The sequence below is a fragment of the Tiliqua scincoides genome, chromosome 1 (assembly GCF_035046505.1).
Source record: "Tiliqua scincoides isolate rTilSci1 chromosome 1, rTilSci1.hap2, whole genome shotgun sequence".
Taxonomy (NCBI): Eukaryota; Metazoa; Chordata; class Lepidosauria; order Squamata; family Scincidae; genus Tiliqua; species Tiliqua scincoides.
The window spans coordinates 125,278,239-125,302,373 of NC_089821.1; the positions used below are offsets into that span (position 1 = coordinate 125,278,239).

Genomic DNA, 24,135 nt, shown 5'->3' on the forward strand with positions numbered 1-24,135 from the left:
CTTTCCAGCACTGAGGTAAGGGCAATGCAGATTTAAGGTAAGGCAACAACCATTCCTTTAATAACAACAACAACAACAACAACAACAACAGTATTTATATACCGCTTTTCAACTAAATGTTCACAAAGCGGTTTACAGAGAAAAATCAAATAACTAAATGGCTTTACCTTGGGGAGGCCTCTGTGACTTGCCACCCAACTGAAGGAGGCAGCACATGCCCCACTGGCACAGCTATGTCAGTGCAGGAAAGTAGTTTAGGATTTGCACATTAATTGTCCTGCTCTTACTATGCTCCATTTCAGTCCATCTGACTCATGCAAGGCAGTGCACATACAGTGCTTGCACTGGTGCAACACCACAACTCATGTCAGTTCTCTGGACTACTACAACCATCACCAGCATCATCACCACCAATACCATTGCACTTGATCCTATTTTTTTTAACCTGATCCTATTATTTTTAACCTAGCACTCCAGACCAAATGGCACTGAACTATATGGTTTAATTGCAAATTAACAAACTCAGACAATTCAGCTTATTTGGATTATGGATTGGGCTGCTAGATATTTATATCAAGTATTTATTGTAACAACTCAACTACTTTTCCAAAGATGAAAAAGGTCTACTCCAAAACAGATTACTTTATTCCATAATTGGACAAAAGTTTATATTCTAGTAAACAAATTCTAGAGTAAAATCTAGGATTTGTTACAAGAATTGAAAGCAAAGAATGAGAGCAGAAGTGTCGTCTTACTTAAAGGTCATAGTTGGGTGGCCCTAATTTGAAAGCAAAAATGTTTGCTTCCTTATCCTAACATATATACTTAAAATGAAAACTCATTAATTTTTAACTCATTAACGAAGTTAATTCACAACTGAGTGTGCTTAGGCTTTCAGTGTTAGGACCTTCCCCTCTCATTCTAGGAGGCTTTTTTTAAATAAACTTAATTTTGTGAAAAATAAATTAGGCCTCAATCCAATTCAGTTATTCTAGAGAGGACAACATGGTAATTTCACCACCAGATGCATTTTGAGGATGGCTTAGACCTATTGCCCTAAGTCAGTGGTATTCAGACTGGGGCGTCACTACACCCCAGCCTGAGGGCCTTGGCCTCTGCTCCCTTAAGGGGCAGGGGGGAAGGCAGCGATGCAGTCCTCAGGGTCGCACTGAGAGCCACTAAGTTTGAGAGCCACTAAGTCTTTGCAGGGGAGGGAGGGAGGCAGCGGGGGTGGGGGGGAGGCAGCAACGCAATCCCCAGGATCACACTGCTAAGGGGGCTGCAGGGACTGGGATGTACTCACCAGTCCCTGCGGCAGTCTTCCCAGGGTGCGGGGAGCCCTGCGTGAGCACCTGCAGGGTTCCCCAGCAGGTTCTAAGTGAAAGTAGAGCGATCGCGCTCCACTTCCACAAAACCAGAAATGGAGCGCAATCGCTCTACATTCACTTCAAAGCGGCTGGGGAGCCCTGCAGGCACTCGCACAGGGCTCCCCACACCCCGGGGAAGGCTGCTGCAGGGACTGGTGAGTACATCCAAGTCCCTGCAGCCCCCCTGAGCAGTGCGATCCTGGGGATTGCATTGCTGCCTTCCCCCCACCCCCGCTGCCTCCCTCCCTCCCCCGCAAAGACTTAGTGGCACTCAAACTCTCTGGGAGAGTTTGAGAACCACTGCCATAAGTAATAACAAAGTTATCCAACTCAGGGCACAATCCTAACCAGGTCCACTCCCAGGTCTAAGCCCTATTTTGTTCAATGGGGCTTACTTTCAGGAAAGTGGGGTTAGGATTGCAGCCTCAGTATAACAGCGCTCAGAGATATAGCTCAGGCTTGTTTTTGTAAGAGAATACTTGTATAAGTGCTTTGCACAAAATACACCTGGATCTAAGCTCTCTGCCAGAACTGGAAAAAAAAACACACTCACCTAAAGGTCATATGAAGTTGCCCACATAGATCCAATGAACTTTTTAAAAAATAAAATGTTCATTGGATGATTATCCATACCTCCCCCACCACCACCACCACCAAGGAATAATATTCTGTTCTGTACAGACCAAGGTCTGGAATCCTGAGAGCTACTTTAGGTTTTGAACATGTCCAGGGGGATTTTTTTAATTTTCTTTTACTCTGAACCACAAGACCCTGTGCCATATCACAAAGTGCCTTTGAAAAGCTCCTCTGTTTCAGAAACTGACATGTTTTCTGAAGGACTGCAGTCTGAAAAACACAAAGCTAGAGTGCCCTGAACACACAGAACTAGAGGCACAGTTTATTGAATTCTGGCCAGAAATTCACCTGAATATACTGTGGGCATTCAGGGTTTGGTACTTTTTCTTAAGAATGACCTGGCAACCTTGTGTTGATGGTATCTAGCCTCAAAGACATCATAATGTCTTATATTCAAACCTACCAATCTATCTCCAGAGGATGACAGGTCCATCTTTGAAACTAATCTGAGACTGCTGTAGCAACTTTATGCACAGAACACCTACTATATGAATGCAATGCCCTAGTATAACATATTTCTAGTCTAACACCAGGGACGGGTGGTGGGTAGGGCGGTAGGTGAGGCAGAGCCTCTCCACTAGAGTCCTTTGAAAAGTAGTGCCACTGCTGTGTGAAGTATGCAAACTCTGCGCGTGGGTTGTGAGTGCTTGTGCACCTCACAAGGCAGTGGCACTGTTTTTGAAGAACTCCAGTAAAGAAGCTCAGCCTCACCTGCCTCCCCACCCACCACATGTCCCTGTCCAAAACAGCCTTGACACCACATAATTTGTCTTTTATGAGATTCGGGCTTGGGAAGTAAGGGTCCAATCCTATCCAACTTTCCAGTGCCGGTGCAACCACAAGGCAGTACTGAGGAAAGCGAACAAATGTTGCCTGGAGAAGGTCTCCATGACTGTTCCCCTACTGCAGGATGTAGTGCATAGTTGGTGCAGTTGCACCAGCGCTGGGAAACTGGATATGGCCTAAATTATTTCCAGAGATCAGCTCAAGCAGTGCCCCTCGTTCACAAAACTGGGGTCTGATGGAGAAACCCAAGCACGTGCTTGAGTGGCTGACAGCACCTACTATCTGAAGTGGGAAGATCAAGTAGTCCTGCACGAGGAACTGACTGAAAGAAACACACATGTCGAAAAGGGGGGTTGCCTCACGAACCCACCCACCCCCCAAGCACTCCACTCTCCTAAAAAGAAACCTTCAAGCGACCAGGGTTACGAGGACCAAATGTTGCAAGGTTCTCTCGGGTGAGACCTTGTAACATCTCTCAGGCAGGCAGGCAGGATGCCCTTCCTCTCCCCTGCATGCGCCCTGCCACTTCAGCCCATTGCCCACTCCAAGAGTTGCAGAGAAAGTTTCTACCAAAATCACAAGTTTAAATCTCAATTTAAGACCTTATTCCTTCTGAGGCAGAGGGGGGGGAGAGATGGGGGTGCACCCAGCAGGGCAGAGGAGGAGGAAGGACCACTGGGGTGTGCTTGTATATGTCTCCCCCCCATGACTGAGTTTGGGTGTCACCCGTTTTCACACTCACTCAGGGCCCAAGAGTGCTGCAGCTCACAGGTGTGCGGCTGAAAAGGCCAGTCCAGGGAGGCGGGAGGACTGGAATGGAACTTGGAAGGCCGGCAGCGGCGGCGGGGCTCCTCCTGAGCGCGCTCCCCACGCCCTGCCCTGCCCTGCCCTGCCCGCCCACGGTCCCCACTGAAAGGCTCCGTGGTCGAAACACTAATTAAAAGACTATTCGCAGCGGCCTGTCTGCCCCCCCGCCTGCCCGCCCCGGAGCCCCCCCCCCCGTCCACCGCCCCGTCCACCGCGCGGCTTGGCCGCTCCCGAGTTCGGGGTCCCTCCACAACGAGCCCCAAAGCAGCGCGGAGACGGGAGGGTTCCGCCTGACCCCCACTCTGGCGCCTCGGACCGGCCGGAGCGGGACCCCGCGGGGGCGGGGAGCTCGCAGGCCCGCGCTGGGTCGAGGCCTGCTCTCCGCCTCCCGCCCAACGGAGCCCGCCGCCGCCGCGGCCCCCTTTTGTGGAAGAGTCCGGCCGCCCTGGCCCCTCTCGGGCCTCTCCGCGGCACCCCGCGGGCTCCGGCACCCCACGGGCCCCCCTCAAGGCGCCGCGGCCTAGCGCGCCCCGTCGAAGCCGCGGCCTCGCGTAGCCCGCCCGGCGGCCCGCCCAGCGCCCGCGGGGCCGCCCGCCGCTCTACGCGAGCCCGGGGCTGCAGGCCGGGCCTGGCTTACCTTTCCAGCTGCTTTTTTTTCTCTCCTCTCCCGCTCTCTCCGCGCCCCCCTTTCCCTCTGTTGGGCTGGCAGACCAGAGCTTCCTCCCCAGCAGAGGGACCGGGGAATGGACTCGGAGCGGCTTCAGTGCTGAGGCGGCTGCTGCTGGAGGAGCTGCTGCTGGAGGAGCTGCTGCCGCCGCCCCCCCCGGCTGGGAGCGGAGCGGAGCCCTGCTTGGAGAGGAGGCTTGGCGAGGGAGCCCTTTATTATTTTAAAACTACAAAGTGCTCGGAGGGCAGGTGATTATGAAGGGGAATCCCTGAATATATTCTCCAGCGAGGAAGGCAGGGCTGCCGGGCCGCTCCAGAAGAGAGCGCAGCAGCCTCCTACAGCACCACTACAGGCACTGCGAGGACATAACACCAGGCAGCCAGAGGCTCCTCTGCCCTCCAAAACAACAACTTTCCTACCATCTTGGAGGGAGCCTGAGAAGAAGGAGAAGCGCCAGGAGAAGAGGGGCTCTGGCAAGTGGCTTCCCCACACAGGCTGTTGCTGCTGCTCCTCTCCATGCCTAGCTCTGTTTTGGAAAGGCAGGTGGCCTGACACTTTTTTGCCTGGCCACTCAAAAGATGGAACAAGAATCTTTCTCTAAGTCTTGTTTTCTTCACTTGATTTTTAACAAAAATAAAATAGGGCAAATGATTTGATTTCTTCCCTCCCACGTCCCTGCCCCCCAGTTCCTGAAGTTTTATACTACACTTCTTAAGTTATGTGGTGTGGCAGTTCTGCAAATGTAAGTACAGTACATTCTCATGGAATGATTAGGATTTCTGTCAATGGTTTGGGGCAGAACTGATTTTTTTTTTTTTAATCTTCCAGGATAAGGTAAATTTGATTTGTTTGTTTGTCTTACAGAATTTATATCCTGACTTTCTATCCCACAAAGGTGGCTTACAAATATAACAATACTAAAAGCATAGATATAGATCAGACTTCAGGTCAAGAAAATGTAGATGTTTACATAGGTAGATGTTGTTCAGGTGGAGAAAAGGTAGGTGTTGATGACAATAAACAGGACGTATGGATTAATGCAACTTGTGTGTTTTTGTTGCAATTTTTGTTCACCATAATGAATATGGAAAAATAAAAAAATGCTATCCAAAACTTTGACAATAGTTGAGTTCTAATATATATCTTTTTTTAAACGTTTCACAGATCAGACTGAATAGGAATTGTTTCAATTTGTGTTTGTGTCTGCTGTGAAGTTTGACTGATGAGGTCTGTTGTTTTAAAGTTGATAAACTTGTTATAGGCTGAGAAAAGTGAAACATGAAAAGTAAAACAAAAAATGGATAGTGGCACACTGTGAAATGCTGTTACACAGTATTTTAATAACCTGATTCACAGCCCAATCCTATCCACACTTTCCTGGGAGTAAGCCCCATTGACTCTACTGGGACTTACTTCTGAGTAGACATGCATAGAATTGGGCTGTCCGGCTGCAATCCTATGCATGCGTTCCTGGGAGGGAGTAAACTCCATTGAACACAGTGGGACTTTCTTCTGAATATGCATGTATAGAATTGTACTGCCATTATATTATGATATAGTGTGACCAACTAAAGAAAAATATTCCGAGATGTATATATTCTGAGTGGACTGTTACAAATTTTGCAGTACTTAAAAATATAATGTGTTTCATATTAAGTATACTGTTGTGAAGGTAGAGGCAGAAGCAGTGGGAACAGTACAGTGGCTTTAAACTGGCCTTAGTTTCTCTTTCTTACTTAATGCTGAGCTTCTCTATCTAGTATTCTTGGATGTGTCAGGAGCGCATTCATTGTTAGATGAACAATTTCCATTTTAAAAAAATGTTCTATGTTTTGATTGTCCAAATGTTGGATTTATTGTATATACAATGTTCCGCAAAACAGATAAAAAAGAAACATCACTGAATTGGACACTCCCCCAACTCTAAACAACTTGGAGTTGAATCCTATTGGTTTCCATGGAGCTTTATTTGCAGGCCAGTGTGCTTAGGTTTGCAGTGTAGTAGATTTCTTTGCCTGGTTGACTCTATTCCTGAAGTAGGAATTTTTCCACAAGTTGCTCCTCTAAATCTGACAGTGTTATAATAGGTTAGTGTTGGACACTTTTATCAAAGGAATTGTTTGTCTTTCCTTCATCCTTTGCACGTTTATAGCAAGAGATTTGTTGCCTTCTTTAATAGTTTGTGGTGCTTTGTATTTTACCATTTGGGAAACAAATTCTGTACAACTTCTCAGTGAAAGTGCAGAATTACTTGGTTTTGGGCTATGTTGGATGAGTCCTCGTTATTTTGGGCAGTATTAGACCTTGTGGTTGAATGCCAAACATCAAACAAACAGTTTCTGGAAGCTTGTGGATTTTTTGTACCAGCACATGCTTGTGAATTTGAATTTAGATTTTCTAAATCCTTTTTTCTTTAAACAAGAAATTAGCAAAATAAAAGCGCTTTCTTGGCTAATTTTAGACTTTACAAAATCTTCACCATTGTTTAAATAATGAGATTCTTACTAGGGCCAAAGAGGGCAGAACAGCATCTGTGGCATAGGCTGCTGCAGCCCACATGCTGTAATCTTCATTGGTGGGAAACAAAATGTGATCTTTGAAACGCCCTGTCTGCCATACAAGTACATAACATTGGCTGTGCTGCAGCCCTGTCAGACATAGCTGGAGCTGAGGGTAGGTTCCTATATATGTGCAGTCTGTTTTCCTTAGCCATGTACAGCACAGCATGCTCATTTTCTGTGACACAGTCTAATCCCATATTTGCAATCATGGACATGGGATCTAAATACTGTGCTCTTACATATGAAATTCAAGAAGTACAGTAGTTTCTATTTAAAGATACTAACAGCCCAATCCTATGCTTCCCCCCTCTCCCCCCCCCCGCCAATACAGCCATGCCAAAATGACTTGCACTGCATCCTGAGGGGGGACAGTCTCAGAGGTCTCCTCTGGATAAAGGAACATTTGTTCTCTTACCCCAGTAAGCCATGAGGCAGGAGTCTACTCACACCTGTGTTAGCTAAATTCCTGTGTGTGTGGACCCAGGCCCTGGGATTGAGATTGCAAAAGTGGCTAGTATTCTGCTGATGCAGCTGCCACTGAACTCACTGCACTCCCAGATTTCGCCCACTCTTTGCCCAGATTTCACCCATCTCACCCACTGACTTACCTGAGATCCCAACAGATGGGGAATACTGACAGAGCTGCTGCCTTGTGCTGGGTCACTACAGCGTCCCTGCTTTTGCTGCAGCAAGCACTTGCTTCTGTGCACTGTGACAGGCCCTTTTGAGATTGCCGTAAGACAATCCCCACTGCCAGAACAGTGTTCAAACCCAACAGGATTGGGCTGTAAGGCTACAGCTACAGTTTTCAAATTCTCTGGGCGTTTGAAAAGTGCAGTAAGTTCTTGCAAAGGAGGGGAGGGAGGCAGTGGGGGTGGGGAAAAGGCAACCCCAGGATTGCACAGCTCAGGGGGGCTGCAGGGACTGGGATGCACTCACCAGTCTCTGCAGCATCATCCTGGGGGTGCTGGGAGCTCTGCGCAAGTGCCTGCAGGGCTCCCCAGCTGGTCTAAAGTGAAAGTAGAGTGATTGCACTCCACTTCTGCAAAACCGGAAGCCCTGTGAGAGCGCCTGCAGGGCTCCCCTCACCCTGGGAAGGCTGCTGCAGGGACTGGTGAGTGCATCCCAGTCCCTGCAGCCCCGTTAGCAATGCGATCCTGGGGATCACGTCACTGCCTTCCCCCTGCCCCCACCCCTTAAGGGAGCAAAGACGCCCCAATCTGAATACCACTGCGCTACAGTGATGAGCACTCTTACTTGCTAGTAAGCCCCAGTGCCAAACTACTCATTTCTGAGTAAATATTGCTTAGGAGCATCTTGCACTGCTAAGGTTCTGTGCAGTTACATACATTGAAATCCCATTCCTTCCAGTAACACAGCCTAAGATTCAAAGTACTGTACAACTGGGACCTTATTTTCACTGACACGGGGTGCAATCCTAACCCACTTTCCAGCACCAACATAAGGGAAATGCAACTCCTAGGTAAGGAAACAAACATTCCCTTATTTTGAGGAGGTCTCTATGCTGCCCCCCTCTATGCTGCTCCCTGCTGCCCCCCAACTGAAGGATGCAGCACATGTCCCATTGGCACAGCTATGCCTGTGCTGGAAAGTGGGTTAGGATTTGGGCCATGGTAAACCTGAGTTTGAGCTATTTCATTTGTTTGCAGGTGAAACCTCACATAAATTGAATGCTCCTACCCACCGCCTACATTTTCTGCACATAGAAAACTAGGGTGTTGGGGAGGAGAGGCTAGACTTGAACCGTTCTCCTGACATCAAGGATTTTTTTGGAGGAAGAATATTTTGTATGGAGGAATATTCAATTGTACAAACTTTCCACCTGCAATCTGATATATATATATATATAGTCCAGACATGGGTTAAACTTGTGTTTCAGTGAAAACTTGGCAAGTTCTACACAAGCATTAGGACTATTGTTCTTCTGTAATTGGAGTCTCTTTTGAAAAACCTCTGGTTGAAAAGGTCAGTGTGAACTCAAAAATGTTTTAAGCAATTTAATACATTTGTAGTGGGGTTTTTTTTTAAAGTAGACTATGAAATGCTATTTCTGGTGGGGGATAATCATTCCTGAGTAACTTCTAAGAGTAAATAAAGTACAGAACAATTTATTGTTGTTCCTTGAAAGAATGCACTTGCACACTAACTGTGTTTAAGCATCATCTCTCAAGGAAAATACATTATCTTCTTTGTAAGATACTTTGGCATTAGTTTATGTGCAAAAAATTAATACTGAACTTCTAGTATTACCAGGGCCTGTGATACCATCATCCCTGTCCTAAGGGAGGCATGGACTTATTAGGCAGCAAGTTTTGTCCATGTTGCCATTAAATGCTGAGCAAAAAACCGCCAAAATTTAGTTTCAAGACCTATTAACTTTAATAAGAATATGAAGTGCCCTGCTGCATCAGACCAAACGTCCAGCAAACTCATTTCTAACAGTTGCCAGCCAATGTCTCTAGGAAGCCCACAATCATGATATCACATCAACAGCCTTCTGTCACTAATGCTCCCTAGCAACTGGTATTCTATGGCATGTTTATTCTCAACCTAGAAATAGCATCAGCTGTCTTGACTAGTAGCCATTGATAGACCTAACCTCCATGACAGTCTTAAAGTTTATCTTTAAAGACTTAAAGCCAGTCTTAAACTCCATGACAGTTTTAAAGCCATCTTAGTGGCCATCATCACAGCTTTTATTAACTACAGGTTGTTGTGGAAGAAGTACTTTAGTTTGTCTTGCCATTCAATCTTATTGAATGACCTAGAGATCTAGTATTACTGGGAGCATAAAACATGTGCTGAATTCTTTCCCACTGAAACATTGAGTTTTTAAAAATGGCTTACCTTTGGCTGATTGTGCCTGCTTACAAAGCACCAAGTAGGCAAGGAGAGGCAATGTGGAGCCCACCCATTCCTTTAGTTTATTTACCAGGAACATGATCTGCAGCCTACTTGGTCTGTGCAGCTTCCTGTCTGAGCAGAAGTGATGCAGCCTGGAAACCCAGGCAGTACAGTTTCAATTTAAAATAGAAGCAGCTGCAGATCATTCTCCTGGTAAGTAAAGAGATTAGAGTGCATGCATGTGCCCTTCCTTATATCTGAGGCATGGGCATGTGTACCCGTGCAAAGGCAATATTGAGGAGATTGAAGTAGCAGAAGGGTATGTGGACCCTGTATTAAAGTATTGGTATCTGTTTATTGGTTTCACGCTCCTAAAGTTTAGAGCAAGTTTTGCTAACTTTGCATTCTAAAAATCTTAGGATTTCCAGCCCATTCTCCCATCTTCCTCATGGCCTGGTCTAAAGCTGGTTGGCAATCAAGTGGCTTCAGGTACTTCACTTGGCCCAATTACAATATCTATATTGAAATTGTGGTATGTTAACTAATATTGGGGTCTTAATTACAGAGCAGCTGAGAATTTCCTTTTGCCATGCATACTGTTTTAATTGGAGTTTAGGTGTTCAGTAAATAGGTGAACTCTTGTCAATGGGTTTTTCACAATTCCTGAGCTTTCCAGCATGTGAATATACAGCAACTTGCATAACCACACACAGATTTATGGTAGCTTCAGCAGAGATGATTTCCATGTAGTGAATTTTTTTTGTATCTGCTTCAAGACAAGTGATGTTATCATACTTGGGGGAGGTACCAGTTTTCAAGTTTCTGTAGTGGAAACAATATTCCATAAATGGGGAGGGACCACCATATTTCACTGCTGAGGCTATCTTGATGTATGAAAAAAGTATGATGGGGCAAACATGAGAAGTTTGTGCAGCAAAATTAGTACAAGCTATAGCAGATGCATTTATTTCTGACTATGACATGTAATGAAAAACAGGTATTCATCAGAGGTCATCAGAGAAGGCCTTTTTACAAGTGCCACCGCCTAAGGAGGTACGTGGGGCGGCAGCAAGAAACAGGGCCTTCTCAGTAGTGGCACCAACGTTATGGAACTCCCTTCCCCTTAACTTGAGAATGGCTCCCCCTCTTGAGACTTTTCAGCAAGGCCTGAAGACCCTGCTGTTTAAACAAGCCTTCTGACTTCATGGCCTTTTTAACATCTTCTATACATCTTTTAGTTGTTTTGTACAGGCCTGATTCCTCTATTAACTGCTGTTTTATGCTCTTTTTATTCTGACTTTTATCTGACTACTGTTTTTATGGTTTGTTAGTGTTTAAAACATAACAAACATATTAATCTGTTTTTAATATCTTGTAAGTCGTCCTGGGTCCCTTTAGGGAGAAGGGCAGGATAGAAATAATAATAATAATTATTATTATTAGCAGAATGCCTCTGCTTCCTAGCCGGAAATCTATATATTCTGATCCTGACAACGCAAAATAATTACCAGGTGTTCAAGTATTAAGTAGTTTCCTGAACCATTCTGATAGTGGTGGAGTCAGGGTTTGAAAGCAGAGAATTATTGCAGACAAGCCTAAATTTCATGTAATCCCATTCTTTGTTTATCTTGCCACCACTCAGCTCTCCTTTCCCCTTACATCATCCTTATGTTTCTACCTCTAGCTTATGAATTCCTAGAATCTGGTAGGGATTGTCTGTTACAAAGCACCACACTCATTGATAGCACTATATAAAGTGAGGCTACATTATGGTGGAAAGGCCTTCACCAGGATCAGTTTCTTCTTTCGCCCCTCTACTGCATAGAGGAATTGTACTCTTTGGAATGCTTCTGTGCCATTCTTTGACATAGCAGGGCACAGAGATGAACATGGTACAGCTGCTAACAAACAATGAATATTGCAGGACCTTTGGAAGCAGAAAGTGCTCAAGAGATGAAACAGCCAGAGACCAAGGGAGCAGTGAGGCAAAGCCAACTGGAAAAAGATTAAATGTCCTGTGGCCTTCCAGAGTTTTTTTTTTTAATTGTATTAGTTTTTACTGGGTTAACATCTCTCTGTTGGAACAAAGGCATAAGTAACTCAAATTATCTGCCAGAACTAGTTCAGAACAATTGGGGTTGTGGCTGCTAAGTTAGTAAAAAATGCATAGCTTATTGGTCAATTATAAGGATATTAGGACGAGTTTTTGCCATGGTTTAAATGTCTACTTGTTCTGTTCTGCAATGCTTTTAGTTGATACATTGGAAATGAATGGTACTTACACACAGGTTTTTATATCACTTTCCTTATATTCAAAATTTAATACATATGCACCTATTCAAAATGAGCAAGAATAATTTTTTCTTTTCTTGAAAATGTATTTTTTCCATACTGCTTTATTTCTCAACCTTTCAGGCAAGAGACTGCTACAAGTCCAGTAATGTGGCACTACCCAGGAATAACTTAGTTATGCTTCCCAGCCAAAAACTCTGACATGGTAAAATGCAACAAAGTGGCTTGATCTTGCTAGATTGTTTTCCAATACATTAAGTGTTAAGATCTTACATATGCCCTAATTTTCCATCTGCAATTCTATATCTAATTATTGAAAAAGTGACAGTGCATAAAAAGTCCCGCATATGTAAAACTGCTTTAATTTCACATGTTTGTACACAATCAGTATACATAATTTGTCTAGATGCAGTAAAGTTGCCAAATATAGTTACCAAATGCCCGCTGACAGCCATAAACTCATTTGTATTCATAAAGAAGGTGTGAACTTAAACTGACCATCACATGTGTATGTGCTTTTTTATCAAATCAGTCATGAGCACACCCAGTGGACTCTGGAAATTGCAGCATTTCATTCTTTAGCAGATGGAGGGTTCTTCAATTGCCTTAGCACCCTCTGTAACAGCTTTTACACATTTAGCCATTGTCTGTGATGCTCTACTAATAGGATCTGTAAAGACAAACATTTGCTTGTTAACTCAAAAGGTTCAAGAATAAGACACTGTTTATGCTCTAGTTGCTGTTCATTAAAGAATGCAAGTAGTTGGAGACATCCAAGATCCTACGAACATGAATGACTAAATACTTTCTAAGATGCAAGCTTTTATAACATTAGTTGATATAAATTATAGTTAATATATTAATATTGTATTAGTTGTTAATTTCAATATTTATCATATACCCAGTGGGCTACAGTTGTTGAAGCATAGTAATTCTACTGCTAAAGAGTTAACAGTCATGCAAGTCCTAATAAAGGAAAGTGGTTGTAGAACAAAGGGTGCAATCCTAACCCCTTATGTCAGTGCTTTCCAGCACTGACATAAGGGCAATGCAGCTTTGAGGTAAGGGAATAAACATCCCCTTACTTTGAGGAGGCCTCCATGAGTGACACCCAATTGCAGGATGCAGCACACATCCCATTGGCACCACTATGCCAGTGCTGGAAAGTACTGACATAAGGGGTTAAGATTGCACCCAAAGTGTGTGTCTGCAGAATCCTCCACAGTGTACTCCTTTTGTGTTAAACATCAAAACATTGGGATAAGCCATTTTCATGGAAGCATGCAGTGAGTATTATACAAGATACAGCTTGTAATAAGGGAAGGACTCTGAATTTAGTTTTCACTCTTACAGAAGTATCTTGTACAAATACTCTAGACATACAGGAACTTTCTATACAATGGAGCATCTTTATTCAGATTTCATGAACAGGACCATTACCACAGTGGTGGCAAACCAATATTAACTGACAACATGCAAATACCATACAGTAGTTATAATTGCTGTTAACTACCAGGGTGCATGTATACCTCCAAAAACCTCTAGAGTTTATATCAGAATGATAAGCATGATTAATTTTCTAATCTACTTCTCTGAAAGTGTATGTCCAGAGAAGTAGACTGGTATGGAGAAGTAGTTCTGGCAGTTAACAGCAATTAAGAAATCCAGGAAATAAGAAATACCACCTATGTGGCATTTTGTCAATACCTAGGAGTACTGGGGGCAAGGAGGGCTAAACAATGTATTTTGGCAAGGCAAACTGCAAAGCTTGATTGACCAAATAACCAAAAAAGTACCCAACAATTCTGTTCATAGGAAGCTAAAGCAAACAGATGCAAGACACCTTAGTGGTGAGTTCTTGCTAGTTCACAGGAATCTGGCTAATGTTACCTGTCATATAAAAGTCTTTAACTGTGAGCTGGGGCGGAACAAGAGGATCAGCAAGAAGCTTCTGGTTCACTACCTGCAATTGAAAGAATTTAGTAGTCACTGTTGGAATTCAGAATTCTCATGCCACAGTGTTATCTTCTAGCATGACACAATATACCCCTGCTATAGAGTTACATAGCATCTGTACAGTTGAAGGATGCCAGACCTTTGACAGCTCAGCTGCTTGGCTAAAGTAGTTGGCTTCCTCTACATCATCATATCGGACCAAGTTTGGAGATACTTCTTCTAATCGGCTTCTCACTTGATCAAGAGTGTCATATGGGAGGGTCATTCCAGCTAGCTGAAACACAAAGTGGGTGGGGAGAAACTGAGAATCCTCAGCCAAATGCACACGTGATCATTCAGACCACATATCTCTTTTTAGCAAGACTGATTCCATACTATGAATCCCTCAATTCAAGAAAACACATTTTTCCACAGCATGAAAGGATGATTTAGAGTCCTTACAAGCCTTTACTCTCATTGTGTAGCATTTTCAAAAGATAGCACCTCCAGTGCAGCTTTTAAGCTGTATTTGAAAAGAGAATCTCAGACCAGGGACCTCATGTTACTAGATTCTGAGGAGAACACCAACAGCCTGACCAACAACTCGTTATTTTGTCTTTACATTTTTGGGTTTTTTCTTTCAGCATTTTAAGTTGCAATCCACAATTTTAACGCCATTTAAGAAAAGTGGTACATATCAATGCAGTAAATAAAAGACTTATTAGCAGTTGACATTTCCTTTGCTTAGAGTACCTCAGAGACTGCTCTAATAATTCTCCAGTCCTCTCTTGCCATACCAGGTGGTGTAACTGCTACTCTGGTTTGTTGAGCTCTGCCCTCAGTGTTCACATAAGTTGCAGCCTTTTCTGTGTAAGCTGCTCCTGGGAGAATAATATCAGCCATAGGTGCTCCTACATCACCATGGTGCCCTAAAAAAATGGTAACCCAAAAAGCTTTAGTTTCAAAGAACAACCAGTATGGTTGTAAGTCTAATGTTACGTGAAAATCCCCTTTTTCCCTTCCAAGTTTTGTTTTTATATCTAGTTATGTATTTTGGACTATGCAGACCAAGCAAGCAGGCCACTCCTCCCCCAGCACATGTTTCTAAGGGGCCATGGCCAAGCTGCAAACACATGAATTACACAAACTCCCAATTCCTTGCAGGTCAATGTATAACCTAATCACTGTGTCTCCTGATTATGCAAAACAAGCATGCACCTATGGAGGAGGAAGTCTATTGTTCTTTTGTTGTAGCTTTAACACTCTTTAAGCACCTTATGCAAATTGCCTCCCTCCCCCAGAGCCAAGCTTTTGCTGATAACTGAGTTCTGGACCCTTCCACCTTTTCTTTACATACTCCACGTGTACCATTGTGTGTTACTGAGCATGCCCACAGCTCTGGGATACTTCCGGTCAGTTTAGATCAACTTCCAGGGCAAAAGACAACTTATAAGAGAGAACTCAGAGCACATGCTGTCGCTCTGACTGCCCACCGGCCAGAGTGGCCAGACTCTTCCTCCAACTCCCCCCCCCCCCCGGACAGGTAAATATATCGTTGCGTCTAAACTCCCCCCCTTCTTCCCTACCTATTCCTCCCTGCTCCCCTATCTTTAGTCAGCAACTGGGTTTAGCAGATTAAGGAACCCCTATAATACCTCCCTACTTTCTGTCCATTTCTGATTCTTTTTCGGATGCACCCCAAAATACATAGCACACGCATCCACCACTAGTTAGGTACACCAGACCAGTACTAGAAATCTATACTTATCGATTCTCTATGTGTATTATGTTTTACCTTTGTGTATTTTTGTAATAAAAATATAATCCTTTGATTGAAAGTTACCTTTCTCCCAGTCTCATTAAGCTAAACAAGAGATTTCTTTGCTCTACGCTGTCTTGTATCCAGCCTATGGTCCCAAAAGTTTCCAGAAGGCTAATATAAATAATTCCCCTAAACAAAACAGCCTTTTTGGTAACATTATTATTGGTGGAGAAAGCTGGGCAGGCATGTGTTGGTGATGCCAGTGTGTCAGAGCTAACACAGGATCAGACAGTAGTTCTGCAAAGATCCTTTTGGAGATGCTAGGAAAAACCTTGCTGAATGTTAAAGGAAAAAGCATAGGGAGTAGGAACATAGACTTGAGAAACGCTAGACTCACAGATTTGTGATTTTTGGAGTTGGGTGGACTACCTGCATGCAGACCAGGAAAATTTTACACCCGTGGCTCTGGTTACAGTCTGCAAGAAGCAGACCCTCCAGTACTCACTTTTTGCTCTTGATCCTGCTAAAAGGAGTCAGCTGTTTGCTCCTTAAGAGCAAGCAAGCCTCAATAAAAATTCCTTCCCAGTGTGCTTTTAACTGAAGCAATTAGCAAGCACAATATATGAGAGGAAAAACAAAACCATGAAAATGAATGAAGCAGAATCTAAAGAAACCCAGAACTTGTACACAAGTTCAGGAGTTAATTGTATAGAGAAATGGTTAGGAAAAAAAGGACAGAATCCATGGAAATTGGGCTGCTTTGAAAGCAATGATATTTGTGGAAAAATAGTTGATCTTTGTGAAGAATTCAAAAAGAAATACAGACCAAGAGGGGCTAAGAAGGATGCAGTTTTTGCTCATGTTTTGTGGAATGGTATTTTGACTTTCCAGGAAAGCATAGAAATAAAAGATGCCCAGATAGCAGAATTTAAAAGAGATCAAGAGATTCAGTTAGAGAAGATAGCAGAGAAAGAGGCTAGGATAACTGATCTGAACAGGCAGTTACAACATTACACAAACAAACTTGCCATTTACACCATAGAAAGGAAAAAGTCAATAGAAAAATATGAACGAGACAATAGAAAGCTAGAGGAGGATCTTGAACAAACCAGAAATTTAGTGTTAAAACTCATGACCCAGGCCCAACAAAACAAACAGTCTGTAAGCCACGTGAGTTGCCAGAAGGAAATACAGCAATTAAAAGAGGCTCTAAACTCACACAGAGCTGCAATAGCCTCAGTCTATGGGAATGAAGAAATTTTCAAATCAGAGCAAATTTGGCCCTCTGATCCAAGGGCTAAGTCTCCATTTAACCCTCAATGGGAAGGAGAGACACAGTACCCAGTTAATCCCTTTATCCAAGGGGAAGAAACCCTTGAATCAGAGCCAGAGTCTCCATTTAACCCTCAATGGGAAAGAGACACAGAAGAAATTTTTGAATCAGAGCAAAAGTCTCCATTTAACCCTCAATGGGAAGGAGAGACACAGTGCTCAGTTAATCCCTTTATCCAAGAAGAACCAATCCAGGCAGTAACTTACTCTAATTATGGCTCTCACTCTCCATATGAAAATGATAATCAAAATTGGGAGAGCAATGGGAACCAGGATTTCAATCCATTTTACAGTCAGAATCAGAGCAGAGAAAGAAATAACTCCCCCGAAAGGAACAAAGAACGAGAAGAGCTTAAAGCTTACCTCAGGAAAGACCTGGCAGAGAGGAAAGTTCCAAAAGAGTTATGGGACAGAGCTACTCTGGAAGAGTTAAGGGATTTAGCCACAAAATACAGTCCCAGAGCTCCTGAGCCTGTGGCAGCTGTCCAACAGGTAGAGCCATCTGCCTCAGAACCAGTTTTCCCCATGATGTTCTTCAGTGCTTGCACTTCCAAGCCCCCTCCTAGTAAAAATCAAGTTTTTTTGACTATTAATGGGAAAAAGATACGGGGACACATAGATTCTGGAGCCAGACTGACCTCAATTCATAGAAACTTAGTGAAAGAATGTCAGATTTTACCTGGAGAAACATATAAGGTAAAGCCTTATGAAAGTCCAGAGATTTTTGTACCTAAAGCAAAGGTGCATTTAGAATTTAAAGGATGGAAAGGTACACGTGTTGTGGCTGTACATTCAGACACACCTACATCATTTCTTTTAGGACAAGATTTTTCTGATGTTTTGAACAGGCAGAAGTATAATAGGAAAGCTCCAGTAGGCAGAAGTCCATATGGACACATGGCTGCTAAAGCAGGAAGAGAGCAGTCTTCAGTCATCTCTTCCATCAGCCAAGAAGAAATAAATTTCAAACCTAGAATTAGGGAAAATGGAACCATAGGGAGTGGAAGATTTCCACTCCAAAGAAGACATTATCGTTGGAGAAAAGAATAAACCATGTGCGTGTAAAATGCATTTTAACATTTTTTTTTCTTCTTTGATGCTAAAAGTTTAGATTATAGTGGCCGTTGGAACTCCCTGCCACTGTGCCAGCAACAAAAGTTTTACTAATAACTTTATGTTTCCTTGAAACTTTCTAGATCTTATGTAAGCAATGCAAGAAGCCAATGCATTGTTCCTAATGAAAAGAAAAGCAGGAGGAACCCTCCTAATCTTGGTGCCTCAGGGCATGCACAGAGTGCAAATGAGTAGCAATCTTTTGTGTTTTTAATTTTTTTGTTTCAGTAACTTAATGCAAGAAGCAAACAAAGCAGAACCTCTACTGCCTAATTTAGCAAAGGCTATCTTTTAGTTTTAACCCTTTTTTTTGCTTCAACAGCAAGTAAGGACAAAGGAAAAGGAACGAGGACATGTCCTCCAAAGGACAAATGTCCTCCAAAGAACAAAAATTTACTTGAATCTCAAATTCCTTCACAGGAGCTGAGCAATGAGCCTATATGAAGTGATTTCCTTTTATAGTACAAGTATTCTCAGGACAATTTATGTCGTTTATTTACAAATAATACCTCACTTTGCCTGTTGTATGTCACCCACAACAGACACTTTAACTGATGGACAGTGTGAGACTCAGAATGTTTATCAGCCCTTCTGTTTCTCAGTCAAGTCCAGTTTATAGAGAAATTGGCTATCCAATGCTAATCTGGTTCGAAGCACAAATTGGGTGAATATAAATTTCAAAATCTCTTCTCTCTCTCTCTTCACAATCTCTATACACCTTATGCATGTAACCTGTATTCATGTAAATGTAATCCCAACAAGTCTACCTCATGTATTCTGTTCCAAGCAAGGCAACCTGAGATGCAGTGAGCAGGAGAAGTTTTTGCATCAAGAAACATTTCTCTATGAACTCTATAGCTAAAACCAACAGATCTCCAAGCAAGACAGAGTTATGGTTTTTCTTAAAGTTGTTTTTTTTTAATGTGTTTAGCTCTTGGTACCCTCAGAAATCATGAATGCTCAGCATTATCTGGTGTACTTGATGTCTTATTAGCTAGGCAGGGAAAGAAAAAGACACCTCAAGCATCCATCTGTGGACACAAGTTGAGCAACCTCGCATCCCTGGAAACTCTGGCGTGGACTGCAAGACAAGCTGGACCCATGCTCTGTTGGACTGTACCTCTCTTGGAAGCAGCATGGCTGTCAGAACAATCTGACTTTTCACTCAGCCTGTGGACTCTCTCTCAGCGAGACAGCAAGGCAACAAGGTGACTGCACGCCATGGCGATCGCTCCAGATGAATAGGTCCAAGGTATGCAACGGGATCCACAACCTTCTTGAGTTTCAGCTGTGCCAGACGACACCCCTTCGAGGAAGACCACAACTTCGCCACCCTGATGCTGGTGACAAGCTGCTCTGTACCGCCCCATACACAAGGCACCATACTAATGAGCTGTGTTTGTAGGCATACATGATTTCTCAAGTACAAGAGATTTTATTATATTCACAAGATAATTTTTATTATTGATGTTGTTTTTTTTGTGCAATAATCTTGTCTCAATGTGTTTTAATTAGTTTGATTTGGTGTGGGGCCATGAGACCACTCACGTGATCTCGGCCCCAAGGCGGGGAATCCTGTTACGTGAAAATCCCCTTTTTCCCTTCCAAGTTTTGTTTTTATATCTAGTTATGTATTTTGGACTATGCAGACCAAGCAAGCAGGCCACTCCTCCCCCAGCACATGTTTCTAAGGGGCCATGGCCAAGCTGCAAACACATGAATTACACAAACTCCCAATTCCTTGCAGGTCAATGTATAACCTAATCACTGTGTCTCCTGATTATGCAAAACAAGCATGCACCTATGGAGGAGGAAGTCTATTGTTCTTTTGTTGTAGCTTTAACACTCTTTAAGCACCTTATGCAAATTGCCTCCCTCCCCCAGAGCCAAGCTTTTGCTGATAACTGAGTTCTGGACCCTTCCACCTTTTCTTTACATACTCCACGTGTACCATTGTGTGTTACTGAGCATGCCCACAGCTCTGGGATACTTCCGGTCAGTTTAGATCAACTTCCAGGGCAAAAGACAACTTATAAGAGAGAACTCAGAGCACATGCTGTCGCTCTGACTGCCCACCGGCCAGAGTGGCCAGACTCTTCCTCCAACTCCCCCCCCCCCCGGACAGGTAAATATATCGTTGCGTCTAAACTCCCCCCCTTCTTCCCTACCTATTCCTCCCTGCTCCCCTATCTTTAGTCAGCAACTGGGTTTAGCAGATTAAGGAACCCCTATAATACCTCCCTACTTTCTGTCCATTTCTGATTCTTTTTCGGATGCACCCCAAAATACATAGCACACGCATCCACCACTAGTTAGGTACACCAGACCAGTACTAGAAATCTATACTTATCGATTCTCTATGTGTATTATGTTTTACCTTTGTGTATTTTTGTAATAAAAATATAATCCTTTGATTGAAAGTTACCTTTCTCCCAGTCTCATTAAGCTAAACAAGAGATTTCTTTGCTCTACGCTGTCTTGTATCCAGCCTATGGTCCCAAAAGTTTCCAGAAGGCTAATATAAATAATTCCCCTAAACAAAACAGCCTTTTTGGTAACACTAATTCTTGCAAATGTCTATTGCATTTAACAAAAAAGAAATATAGATTATGCTTAGAACTAATTGAAATTATTCTCTCAAAGTAAATAACACTACAACCTCTCAACATTAAATTCCTCTGCTCAACTGATCCTGGTTTTATAGTTCTTCCCTAGTGATACTTGTGCTCTTTGGCTTAAGTCTGCATTTGAAGCCCTGAATTTTGATATCCCATTTTGTCTTTTAGCTATAGCCTTGTTGCATGTATCATACACCTAGTCATACGTTCAAGTTATTGCTTGCAGATATTTCTTTACCAAGGGAAGACTTAATATTTTGTACATATTTATGTACTGTAAATAAAACTGCTTCAATAAAACTGCTTCCTTTAGTGCCATTTCATTTTGTACTACACACAGAGTGAAAAGTCACATGTACATGTAGCAATTTCTCAGATATGACCCGCACCAGTCAATTTCTTAGACAAGCTATCAGAAAGTCTGCATGTATCAATGCTCTTGAGGCCAAACCACTTGCAGCATCCCTCCCCCAACATATACTGTTGCCAAAGGGCTTTGGCAGTTGCTTTGTTGAGGGGACATAAATTTGGGCAGTTTGCACTTCTTGGAGACAGTTGCAGGCCAGTAAATCTAGCAGAGGCCAAGGTGCTAGCTGTGCTTTTACCCAATCTACTGCAACCAATACTTCCTCATCCTGTCACTTCCAGCCTCCCTCTGTTGGGTCCATGAATGTTTTTCCAGACACCACCTCCTTATTCTAGGTAACCTACTCATTGGATGGGGTTTTTTCCCCTCTAAAACAGTTGATAGCATCTAGTGTTGTGCTGATGCAAGGCACCTTCTTTAGCAAAGTTGCCAGACCTCCAACACAAAAAGCAGCTGCTAGATGATCCAGGGACACTCAACAGAATGAGATGTAGTGCGGGAAAAGCGTATTACCAGACACTTGGAGAGGAACCACTAGCAGAGGCGCATTTTGCTAGCTATTTGCCTCATTGTTTCCAGTTATTAGCCCCTTCCCACTACATCTCATGTTGTTACCAAAAGTCTTCAGCAGTAGCTGGTGGGGGGATGAAGAGAAATCAACAGCTCTGGAGGAGGGATCATGTTTTGCACCTGTGCACACTGCACAAGCATAATATTCTGGATAGTTTCTGCATGGGGGCTGTTTGTTATGGTAGAAAGTGAAGGCACTTAACTGTCATAGCTCTTAATGTGAATTCCCCAACATACCAATACAGATTTTGTAGGATCCCAATAGAGAGCCACTCTGGCAATTATATAGTTCTTGCTACTTGCAAGAAGATAGAGACATTTGTAAGGTTATCACCCATTTTCCATCTCTGCTGACCTTTAAGTCATCGATACTGAATTTGGAAGAGACTACAGTCAAAGCTAAAGTCCATTAGACATTCTTCTGGAAAAAGCAGAAGTTGAATGAGAAAACCGTGTTTTCAAAGTACCGTCATGCACTACTTAACAGGGATGTGGACTAGCATCCCCATCATCAAGCGGGGCTTGAACTTATGCGAAGACGGGGGGAGAGCAGGCAAACATCAGAAGAAAATCATTTCAAGAACAATTGGAAAAAGCAGTGGCATACGTGTGTGCCTTGAAATCTGAGAAAAGCCTGAATCAAAAATGCATTCGGGTCTTTATAGTTTATGCTTCATTGTTTTAAATTTCTTTTATTAAAATCTAGACCATGCATTTAGGAGCAAAATGTAGGCAAAGTATTATTATAGTGCTGCTTACCCTGATAGATGACAAGACAGTGCTTGGGCAGATCTTGACGAGTAATGCAACCAGCATCTGCCCCTAAGAGGTACAGCACTTTGGGAGGATTCTTTCGTATTGCATCCACACCTGGTTTGTAACCTAGGTCAAGTGCAGCAACTTGGCTTGCAACCCTACAGAAGAAAATGACTAGCGCTTAACAGATAAATTTCCTTTTCAACTGCAAACCAGTTCTATTGGACAGAAAGACTGATTACATAAGATAATGTCAAATATACTAAATAAAACCAGGAAATGCAAACTGTTTGTAACACAGTATATGACTTTCTGCAAGAAGATTTGGAATATTCAGGCAGTTATATCAAACAGGTCAAATTATGTTGGCTATACGCAGGTCCTAAAAAATGAGAATTTGTAGAAATTCTCACTTCAAATTACAATAGGTTGTATTACTGACTCAGGGCCCAATCCTATCCAACTTTCCAGCACCAGTGCAGCCCTGAGGTAAGGGAGCAAGTGTTCCCATACTTTGAGGGGGCCTCTATTACTGCCTACCCAACACCAGATGCAGCGCACACCCCATTTGCACAGCTGCACTGGCACTGAAAAATTGGATAGGATTGGGCCCTCACTAATACATCTAAGATTTGTGAGGGTGTCCAATATAAACATCTTTTTTCATTCAGAAACAAATATTGTTCTTTCCATTAAAGCAGGGGTCTCTAAACTTTTTGGCTGAAGGGCCACATCAAATATCTGGAACAGTGTCGAGGACCGGAAAAAAAAAATATTTAAATACAATAGAGATGGAACTTGGATTAATGAATAAATGAATGGGCTCAAATGTCCAGGACTTCTCTAAGAACGAGCACAGTCCAAGAAATAAAGCACACACTTAAAAGCACCCCCATTTCCCCACCCCACAAGCACAACTCCGGTTGTGTTTGGTCAACTGGGCCAGAGGCTCTCAGGGGTCAGAGGCTGGCTGCAGGCTGGATAGAGGCTAGCCGTGGGCCACATCTGGCCCCTGGGCTGGGATTTGAAGACCCCTGCATTAAAAGAATCTACACTAATGAAAATGAATTGTTACAAAAGGTTTGTTAAAAAAAAGTAAGAGCCTTGAGGCCAAATCCTATCCAATTTTCCAGTGCTGGTGCAGCCGTGTCAATAGGGCACGTACTGCATCCTGCAGCACAGGGACAGTCACAAAGGCTTCCTCCTCCGGGTAAGAGAATGTTCCTTTTCCTCATGGCTGCATTGCGGCTGCACCGGCATTGGAAAGCTGGATAGGATTGAGTCCTTAGAGCAGGGGTCTCCAGAGTTTTTGGCCAGAGGGCCGCATCAAATATCTGGCACGGTGTAGAGGGCCAGAAAAAAATTTAAATATAAAATTTATATAAGAGATGAAACTTAGATGAGTGAATAAATGAATGCACGGGCTCATTCAATCTCTCTGGCCCTTAGAATCCCCTCCAGATGCAACCAGAGCACAGCTCCAATCATGTTCCGTCAAGTGGGCCAGATGCGTTCAGGAGACGAGGCTGGCCACGGGCCAGATAGAGGCTCATCGCAGGCTACATCTGGCCCCTGGGCCGGATTTTGGAGACCCCGGCCTTAGAGTTTTAGTGGTTTGCCATGGAGGCAATAATATACAATAACAAAGCAGCATAGCTTTTGGGAAAGGGTTGCAGTATGAATAAATGATAAAATGTATAG

The 24,135-nt window shown here is 43.2% G+C and overlaps 2 protein-coding genes across 2 annotated transcripts in view; both read right to left on the reverse strand.

The window, feature by feature from the left end:
• Nucleotides 1-4,407, reverse strand: part of INO80D (INO80 complex subunit D) — a 44,782-nt gene extending 40,375 nt beyond the window's left edge. Inside the window, exon 1 of the mRNA XM_066623496.1 lies at nucleotides 4,234-4,407. The gene's annotated coding sequence lies outside the window, so the exon portion shown is untranslated. The remainder of the gene's footprint in view (nucleotides 1-4,233) is intronic.
• Nucleotides 4,408-12,067: 7,660 nt separating this feature from the next.
• Nucleotides 12,068-24,135, reverse strand: part of NDUFS1 (NADH:ubiquinone oxidoreductase core subunit S1) — a 32,031-nt gene continuing 19,963 nt past the window's right edge. Inside the window, exons 15-19 of the mRNA XM_066623617.1 lie at nucleotides 22,438-22,592; nucleotides 14,670-14,845; nucleotides 14,077-14,211; nucleotides 13,872-13,944; nucleotides 12,068-12,651 (exon numbers count right to left, since the gene is read on the reverse strand). Coding sequence (XP_066479714.1) covers nucleotides 12,560-12,651; nucleotides 13,872-13,944; nucleotides 14,077-14,211; nucleotides 14,670-14,845; nucleotides 22,438-22,592 — 631 coding nt within the window. The 3' untranslated portion in view covers nucleotides 12,068-12,559. The remainder of the gene's footprint in view (nucleotides 12,652-13,871; nucleotides 13,945-14,076; nucleotides 14,212-14,669; nucleotides 14,846-22,437; nucleotides 22,593-24,135) is intronic.